The following is a 9,700-nucleotide window of genomic DNA, read 5'->3' on the forward strand; positions in this document are numbered from 1 at the left end:
CACCGCGGTGCTCGCATGTTCGTTGGGATGAAGATGACGGCGCTGATGACCCGGGGCCACCAGGCAGCGACCGAGCTTCAGCAAGCGCGCTCGGTTGAGACTGGCATGCCGGGCCCGCCTGTAAGCCGGTTGGGAAGCGCGGTCGTGCGATGAGTGGCATCGTGGGCCGCGCGAGTGGTTTCTTCAGATGGGCCGAAAGGGGGAACCAAGGCCCAGGCAGGTTTTTTCCCTTTTTTTCTTTTCTTTTCTGTTTTCTCCCTCTATTTTAAATTCCAAATTTCAATTTGGGGTCTAATTCAAATCTCAATCATTATTATATTTTTTTATTGGTACTAATGTTATTATTTAATGCACATTCCAATAAACTCCAACATGATGCATTAAGTATATATTTATTCTAATTAACTTGTTCTATAAATGTTTGAAATATGAAGCTCTCTCACATGGTTTTCTTTCTATTTAGAGGATTAGTATTTTGAATGTGGAATGAGAAGTAAAAATTACTTCAAAATTAGATATTCATGTAAATGATGGCTTATGATGCATCATTTGATAATATGCATAATCTTTTAGTTGAATAGAAAACTTTATATTGCTTCTTTTCTAAAATATTTCTTGGTTTTCAAAATTCAGTTCTCAATTGTTAACACTCAAGGATAATTAGAGATATTTGACTTTAATATTTTATTTCTTCATGTATTTATTTTATTATTAATAAATTTTTTTATACAGATTTTGGGCCTTACACAAATTCAGCCCTACTTTTGATCAAGTGGTCTCCAAATATGCTAGCAAGAAGGTCATTCTACGCGATCGATCAATAAAGAAACCCTGCCACCCGCTAAAACAAAACAGCTAAATAAAACGGCTTGAAAGGCGATGCAGCAAGCATCACCTATTCATTCAGTGATGTCAGGATACTTTTCATCCGCCTACTCATCGTCGATATATTATCCTGTTCAAATGCGGAACGATACGACGACGAACCCATGGTACATGCATAGTCCCTTTGCCTATTCAGGCTGGGGGCACCTCAATTCTATGTCTTTTGATCTATTGATCTGATGGTCTCATGGTCATGGCCGAGAAAGATGCAATATGAAATGACCTTTAGGCATTGGAACTCTATTTGATTGAAATGCCAGTGATTTGCATCGAGCTTAATTCTTACTTCGGGAACAAGGTGACTTGTGAGATCTATTATTTCCCGAAGGGTGCTGGCAGTACATATGCTTTTGGTTTGTCAACCTCTACTAAAAGACAATGGGCATATGTTGAACACCGAAATTGGACTGGCGGACCGTCTACCTCTGGGGCCGGACGGTTCGCGGTGGTGACACAGACGGTCCGTGCGTGCACAGATTTAGTTAGGGTTCCGAATGTCTAGCAGAATTTGTTAGCAAAACCTACGGTATTAACTCAAAAATCGACCTGTAACGGGTTTAGATCTCCACCCTTTATATAGATAAAGGGGTACGACCAATTGTACCCCCATAATAGATTCACTCAACTATACTTATCGTTTTTACCTTATGCACTAGGAGTAGCCTTAGTTTAGCCTTCCTCTACCTCGAATCTTCACCTCTCTTCAGTGCCACGTTGGCCAGATATAGCTTGGGTGGCCTGCCGATGCCAAGGCACACCCTATGATCTCTTCTTCCCGACAAGATCCCTCTCGGGAGGCGAGATCTAGGTCTGCTGCGAAGAAGACGATCCTCTGCGCCATCGCGGACCGTCCGAGCCACAAGTGTGGACCGTCCGGATGTACGCAGAGAAGGAGTCTCTCTCGCGCCCATATCGCAAACCGGCCGGCCCAGGGCCGTGGATCGTTCGTGCCTCCGTAGAGAGCAGTAGAGCACCACCAGGCAGTTCATCTCACAGTGATTAGCGCCGAGATCGGTGCCAACAATGCTTATATTCATAGTGATGACTGAGCAGATCTAATGTTTACTTCGAAAAAGATCATATTTTTGTAATAAACCAACAATTTTATATGTGGTTGTCTTAATAATAATGCAAGTAATTGGCATTTTCATTTTTGTCATTATGAGTTTGGTTTAATGCCATGATTGTTTACCTTATGTTATTTTCGTCGGCGTCCCCTTTAAAGGCACCCTGCATTTGCATGGGTTGGAGTGGACCACTTGGACTCGCTATATTTGAACGGACGCTGTGCATGCCTTCCCGCGCAGATCGCGCACCCGGCAGAGCAAAGGCGCCAGGTATGCGCATCGAATGGAGCTAGGAACCGCCGGCGGCGAGCGCGCGCTCGCGCGACGAAGACGACCCAAATTTAGGCGCCAGAACAACTAGAGGAGCGGTCACAGGAGGAGGCCGGAGGGAAGGGGGAGACCGGCTCTTGGACCTCTCCGCCGCCGCAATGGGGTCCCTACCCCGCGCCGCGGTCTTCGCCGTGGCCCTCCTCCTCCTCGCCTCCTCCGGTGAGGCGTTCTTCGAGATCTTCAACATCTTCCGCGCGCGTCCCGAGACCGACTACTTCCAGAACGCCTTCGAGGGCACGCACGAGCAGACGGCGCCCACCCAGACGGAGCAGGAGGAGAAGGGCGCCGCGCCGGGCGCCGCCACGGGCCTCACCAGGGTGCCGCCCGGGGGACCGGCCAGCAAGGCTGCGCAGGACACGATCGTGCTCGCCGCCGACAAAGACGGCGGGCCAGTCGGTTCGTGGACCATCGTCAGCGAGAACTCTGGCGTGTCGGCCATGCACATGGCCGTCATGCGCCACGGCAAGGCCGTCATGTTTGACACCAGCACCACCGGGCGGTCACTCATGCGGCTGCCCCAGGACAACTGCCGCATCGACCCGCGCGCCAAGGAGGAGGGCACCATGGACTGCTGGGCGCACTCCGTGGAGTTCGACTACAACACCGGCGGCCTCCGCCCTCTCAAGGTTATTAAGCTTGCATGGCTCTGGTGCGGCGGTCCCTACCTGCCTGTGCCTGGCACGTCGATCTCCTCCACCGTAGTCATCCCATGCATGCAATGCAATGCAACCGCGACCGTGGTTTTGATGGCGTGCAATGCAAAGCGCAGATCTTGACAGACACCTGGTGCTCGTCGGGCGCGTTGGACGCGGACGGCAACCTGGTGCAGACCGGCGGCTACTTCGACGGCGAGAAGGTTGTGAGGACCCTCGGGCCGTGCGACACCTGCGACTGGCTGGAGCAACCCAACAGCTTCGCCGAGGGGAGATGGTACGCGACGCAGGTAGTGCTCCCGGACGGGCGGTTCATCGTGTTCGGCGGGCGCCGCGCCTTCAGCTACGAGTACGTGCCGTGGCCGGGGAAGTCGAACGATAAGGCCGTCCGGCTGCCGCTCCTTCGCGAGACCACCGACGACGCGGAGAACAACCTGTACCCGTTCGTGAACCTCCTCCCCAGCGGCAACCTCTTCCTCTTCGCCAACGACCGGTCCGTGATCTTCGACCACAAGTCCAGCAGGATCGTGCGCGAGCTCCCCAAGCTCGACGGCGGGAGCCGTAACTACCCGGGGTCGGCCATGTCGACGCTGCTCCCGCTCGACCTCCGCAACGCCAGCGTTGGCGACCCGGAGCCAGAGGTGGTCATCTGCGGCGGGGCGCCCAAGAAGTCGTTCAGGAAGGGCGAGAACAACACGTTCCTGCCGGCGCTCCGCGACTGCGCCCGCATCAACCTGGGCAGGCCCGACGCGCGGTGGGAGAAAGAGGACATGCCCGTGGGCCGCGTCATGGGCGACATGCTGATCCTCCCCACCGGCGACCTGCTGCTGCTGAGCGGCGCCGCCAAGGGCTGCTCCGGCTGGGGCTTCGGGCGGCAGCCGGTGCTGACCCCGGTCCTGTACTCGCCGCGGAAGGCGCAGGGCCCGCGGTTCCGGGCGCTGGCGTCGTCGACCATCGCGCGCATGTACCACTCCACCAGCGCCGTGCTGCCCGACGCCACGGTGCTGGTGGCCGGCGGCAACACGAACGCGGCGTACAACTTCAGCGGCGTGGACTTCCCCACCGAGGTGCGCGTGGAGCGGTTCTCCCCGCCGTACCTCGGCGAGGGGGCCGCCGGCAACCGCCCGGTGTTGGACGCGGCGTCGTTGCCCGCGGAGGGGATGCAGTACGGCTCCCCGCTCACGTTCCGATTCTCTGTGCCCGCCGAGCCCGTGGCAGAGGCCGACGTGAAGACCACCATGTACGCGCCGCCGTTCACCACGCACGGCTGCTCCATGAACCAGCGGCTGCTGATCCTGCGTGTCACCGCGTTCGTCGAGGAGGGCCGGAGCTACAGGGTGACCGTGGACGCGCCGAGGAAGCCGGAGCTGGCGCCGCGAGGGTACTACCTGTTGTTCGTGGTGGCGAAGGGCGTGCCGAGCATGGGTGCGTGGGTGAAGGTCCGGTGAGATCGATCAGCTCACATCCACCCGTGTGGGTCGCTGCGGGATCGTGTACACAAGCGGAGAGCCAGCCTAACTCTCTCTCTCTCTCTCTCTCTCTCTCTCTCTCTGTCTCTCTGTCTGTGTGTGTGTGTGTGTCTTTGCGTTCTTTGGTTTTGTTTTCCTGCTAGGGATGGATGAATGTAAATAGGATCGATCAGATTGGCCAGTTCACCGCTGGATCACTCTATGTGACGTGCTGTTCGTCTCGTTTTGCTTCCCAAAACGCTGCGTCGTTGGTGCGCTAGTGCCAGAACATACGTAGTGCACGGATTGGCGAAAAACTAGAAGGTATGGCGCTGATCTTGAGAAGCTTGACAAAATTGACCATTGACAAATTGTGCTGCTTCATGGTAATTGTCGGAGCCGGAAATCCTCCAGGGCCTGCGGTATGCACCCGCCTTGGTCATCTGAGAGAGCGAAGAGTTTGCATGACCGAGTAGATGAACTAAGAAACACAAAGATTTAGAGTGGTTCGAGTCGTCGGAGCACAACGCAAGACCTTACATTTATTTTGATTTGTATTGCTTGAGAGGTTGAGTGTCGTGGGTCTGGATGTGTTTTGACTTTCCCTCTACACGTTAAATGGAGCTAGGGCCCGACAGGAGGGCCCATGAGTGTTTATAATATGGAACCTAAAGTGGTGGATAGAGATGACGACGCTAGATCTTTCTGAGCATGTATCCCTTTTTTGTCATCATGCAGACTCCTGGCATCCTATCCGTCTATCTCGTCTAATCGGAGCACAGGTGTAGTCTTTGGTGTAGGTTGCGACATAGTCTGTTACGTTGCCATGCGTAGGTGTGGGTGGTTTCGTCTCGTCTAGTCTCCTTCGTCCGTTTCTTTATGTCTCAATAAAGCATGAAGAACAGTGGAAGTCATAATGAAAGGACGTCCAAACGACGCACAGGGTTAATCCTCTTGCCTCGTTAACGTGTGCTTAACAATGCACCCCCATACAATATAGACTGGGGGCGTCGCGTATATTTAATACGAGGAATACGCCACCTACCACTGTCGTGAGCAAGTGTGTGTCCCGCACGCACCTAATACTTGCAGGCCCCATGATAGGGACTTATGTTATGCACCGCCCAACGGCTTACGTTGGGCATGCCAAGTCACGTGCTTGTATCGGGCCCTTGCCCGAGCAGGGAGCAAGCCCAGCGTTGTGTGGCGACGTGGTACCCTTGGGCCCTCCCTGACTAAGGGCCCGGATTATGCCTTGTGGAGGTATGGACCCTAACCATATTGGTCTGGACATGTGGCACTATCGGACCTCTCGTGGCTCGAGTTCTGCATGGCACACGCAGGGTCTGGAACCACTCTAGAGGTCCAGAACCGATCTCGCACCTGGAGAGTGTTTTTTCTTTAGGGTCGTGGGGTCCCTCGGACCTCTTTCTCCAAGGATACGATGGGTCCCTTATAGAGATTCAGGTTCCTCCCGCGTGAACCCAAGCCCATGGTTGAAGTCGCCGATTCCTCCGTTTATGGGATTTGTGGTGATGGCGGCCCAGGCACCGGCCAAGCTAGACCGTGGTTTCTCATGGTAGTCGTTAGTCCAGATCTGGACTAGCCTCTCGGTGACCTCATGGCTATAGCAGCCACATGGCCTCATGTTGACCTAACAGGAGTGGGTACCCTATATTTAGGGTACAAACAATAATAATGATCCAAAACGCACCAGCGGTTTAGATTCTATCCTCTTTAGCTCTTGTAATCAACATATTAGACGAAAGAAAAATACAGAGATGATTACAATATAAAGCTCCCACGTAATAAAAATAAAGTCCTGCCAAGGCTTAAAAGTTTGGTAAGAGTACAAATGGACTAGGACTAGGATTAGTATTCTTCCTTCTCACCTTCTAAAATAGACTCCATATGTTTTAGAACACTCACTCTCGGATGATTACCATAGAACTCATTTTAGCGTATATGGTTCTTGGAGAGAAAAGTACATTGCATTCATTAACCATCTGATTGGATGCCTGTGCGTCCATGTGCAACTTGGAGCTACCCTGGCCAGCCAGATACAATAATTTTGAACGTATGAGTGGATGCAGGTTAATAGCATCAAAATGACTTATTTTACATCCACTCATACAGGCTGTGACTCCCACATATAAGTAACCAAACATAATCTTAAATAAAGTCAATGCATGCGGTGATCCAAGATAAGATGGTGCGGGTAACCAATCATGCGGTAATTGTATTGCACATGTTGTCACAATAAAAGCCTTGTGTGAGAAACCTTTCAGTAAAAATTGATAGAGAGAAAGTATATTTAACCTTCTTGTCATGTAGTTAGCATATTCTATTCATGAATAGATATTGATCTTCATGATCTATGCATGTACTTCAACGTTTTAGTAAGTATGATCTACTTGCTTAGGCCTTGTTCGTTTCTATCGGATTGGTGGGTAGGAACGATTTCTAGCCGGATTGTTTCTCTAATTTATATAAACTTTGATTAGGTGGAACAATTCCGGGTGCAATCCGACGTAAACGAACAAGGCCTTAGTGATTTACATTCAAGGTACATTCAATCAGAATGCTCTAAAGTCATACTTTGAGTTTCGTGTTCAAACCACACTTTTCATAAATGTGTGCTTAATCAATGGTATATGTAGTACCATATATTCGTGCATAAATGGTCACTCGTTAGTAATGCAAAATAAATAATTATTGAAGTAAATACGTTACAATATTCAATATCTTCTAGATAGTGCCTCAAATCCTATACTAAAGATTAAATACTTATAATTTTTTTCTGAGCAGATTTTTAAATTTTATGTTATAGAAATCTTCAGGATTTGGATTGTGCCACTAGATTTGGACTGTACCACTAAAAAATTACAGTCTTGCATTTGACATTTATGGGATAATTCAATTGCCCAAATCACCAATATTCTTATATATCTTCTATGTTACTTAGAGGATATTATCACTTCATTGCTGGCTTTTATTATTATCACGCACCTTGCTTCTAAGTGTTTTATATGACACATCCGTGGTGTTTAAGATTCTTCACTTTCTTTCGGATCTATACTCATCTCAGGGATTACTGATGTTTATTGAATAATCGAATGGTAAATATTTTCATGGATGAACAAAAGGAGGGTCTTATTTCTTTTTCTTTTCCATTGTGGGTTGGAATTGGAACCCCATCCCATTGCAGTTGCAGGTCTGACTTTCGGGGAACAAGCTTCAAAATATACGACAGCCTAAGGCTTTATTCGTTTGTGTCGGATTCGTAGGTCGGAACGATTCCTAGCCGGATTGCTTCTCTAATTTATATAAACTTTGATTAACTGGAACGATTCCGAGTGCAATCCGACGTAAACGAACAAGGCCTAAGACGGCGCAAACGCGTCGTCAAGCACCCGATCCGTTCCGTGTTTCGGAAGCCGCCGGCGAGTCAGCCCCAAAGCAAGTCTGTGTTGCCCCGTAGTCTCCACAGATAAACAATTACTATCTGCGGACACCAAATGTATCCATGATCCTTCTAAAAATTATATACTTAGCCGCCCGAGCAATAGATAGCACTGGCTGGTGGAGTAGCCATGCTGAATTCGACACTGGAGCGTGACAAGCTGTTCGGCTGCAAAGATCGCTACCTAGGAGTAATACTCTACTCGTACGAGTCCGTGCTGGCCTTGGCAACGTCGGCCTCCAGTGTTTCCATGTGCTGCTCGAGCAGGCTCAGCCTGTGGCTCATGCGTTGCAGCCTCGTCGTGGCAGGCTCATCTGCAGCGAGCGAGACGCAGGGGATCAGTCAGTCAGTAAGTATGCTCTATACTGAACATTTTAGTCATTAGGCGGGCCAAGGAGTGAATAAGGCAGAGCAGTTCCAGTTATAAAGCCTACCGAGCCGCGTGACGAGCTGCGACTGCGAGGCGCCGGTCGCCGCGCCCTGGCCGGCGTCAGCAGTGACGGCCGCGCCGGTGCTGGTGGGTTCCTGCGACTTGGATGGCGAGGCGCCGCCTCTCGTCCTCCTCCTCCTCCCAAGCATCTCTGCAGACTAGCTATATAGGAGTAGCCTGCAGCGGTGCAGCCTTCAATTGAAGCAGCTCACCGAGGCGCGAGTGACGATGACGACCAGCGAGGCTTACACTGTCCTTTATAAACGTGCCTGGATGTGCTTGGTTTCTTCGTCTTCTTCTTTTGACTGGCCCCCCATGCATAATTGGGCGCCTCACGAACAGATTGGACTTTTTCTGCGTTGTGGTGGACGGTCTAAAGACTTCACTGGCTACTGAGCTGGCTTGAGTCAGATGCTGGAGTCAGAGTCAGCGCTGGCGACTTTGGACTGGAACCCTGACCACCAGTTACGCCTGGCCAGGGCTTCTCGCTCGCTCGCTCGCTTCACTGGCTCGTGACTTGTGAGAGTGATTTTGAAGCCTCAGATTCAGAGTGATGGGAACTTGTGTATCGCCAAGAGGACCGAAACAACTTTGTGAAACCTGGGAGTGCTGTGCTGCTACGACATTCATCGGGCGATGCCGCCGCAAGCAATGAGCCAGTGACCACCACGCACGGCCGCCTTGCTGCCCTGGCTCCTACGGCGAAACGACGTACTACTACTAGTGAGTGCTCCACGCGTTTCCACCGGCCGGCCGGCCGTGCGTCCTAGGTAAGGTAACCGCCCTGCCCGTAGGCTGGCCGTAGCAGCGGCAGGAAACCGGAGAAACGCTTCCGCCGTTCCGTGCAAAACCCGTGCTGTGTGCTGGCACCTGAGAACGGTGCAACACAAGTGGCGTGAAGCCCCTGCCCACCCCAACTGGAGCGTCACCAGCGGGCAGCGTCGTGCCCGTGCCCGTGCCCTGCGCGTTGCTAGCCGGCCGGTGCGAGCAGGGTCACGTCACGAGCGCCGGTTCAACGCGAGCGCCGCCGCGGGGGGCGAAAGACGGAGTCCTCGTTTGCGACGGCACGCGACGCGTTCTCGGCGCGGCGTCTGAGATCTGCCTGCTAGCTCCTAACACACACACACACACACACACACAGAGAGAGAGAGAGAGAGAGAGAGAGAGAGAGAGAGAGCATGACTTCTGTTGTATCCGGCGCCGCAGATGGGTGGAGTGAGTGGTACGAACCGGTACTAATCGCGCGATTCGACCAAGACAGCCGGATCCAGGTACAGGATCCGTGTCTGCCAGTGCCAGCAACCGCGGCAATGGCAACTTGGGGGCACAAAAGCAGCAGAGTCCGGCGCGGAGGAGGATGACACGGAGACGCGTACAGGTACAGCCAGCCCGGCCCGCCGGAAAACGGGGGCAGCAGTGGTAAA

General features: G+C 52.0%; 2 protein-coding genes across 2 annotated transcripts; one reads left to right on the top strand and one right to left on the bottom strand.

The window, feature by feature from the left end:
- Positions 1-2,137: 2,137 nt before the first annotated feature.
- LOC103630723 (Glyoxal oxidase) lies at positions 2,138-4,800 on the top strand. Its single transcript, XM_008651770.4, has 2 exons — positions 2,138-2,908; positions 3,052-4,800. The coding sequence occupies exons 1-2, from the start codon at positions 2,381-2,383 to the stop codon at positions 4,381-4,383; spliced, it is 1,860 nt and encodes a 619-aa protein (XP_008649992.1). The 5' UTR covers positions 2,138-2,380; the 3' UTR covers positions 4,384-4,800.
- Positions 4,801-7,904: 3,104 nt separating this feature from the next.
- LOC103630724 (uncharacterized) lies at positions 7,905-9,700 on the bottom strand. The gene is made up of 2 exons (XM_008651771.4): positions 8,281-9,700; positions 7,905-8,160 (listed from the first exon to the last, which is right to left on the bottom strand). Exons 1-2 carry the CDS (start codon positions 8,423-8,425, stop codon positions 8,045-8,047), a joined length of 261 nt encoding a protein of 86 aa, XP_008649993.1. The 5' UTR covers positions 8,426-9,700; the 3' UTR covers positions 7,905-8,044.

This window comes from Zea mays, chromosome 6, assembly GCF_902167145.1.
Source record: "Zea mays cultivar B73 chromosome 6, Zm-B73-REFERENCE-NAM-5.0, whole genome shotgun sequence".
NCBI classification, from domain to species: Eukaryota; Viridiplantae; Streptophyta; class Magnoliopsida; order Poales; family Poaceae; genus Zea; species Zea mays.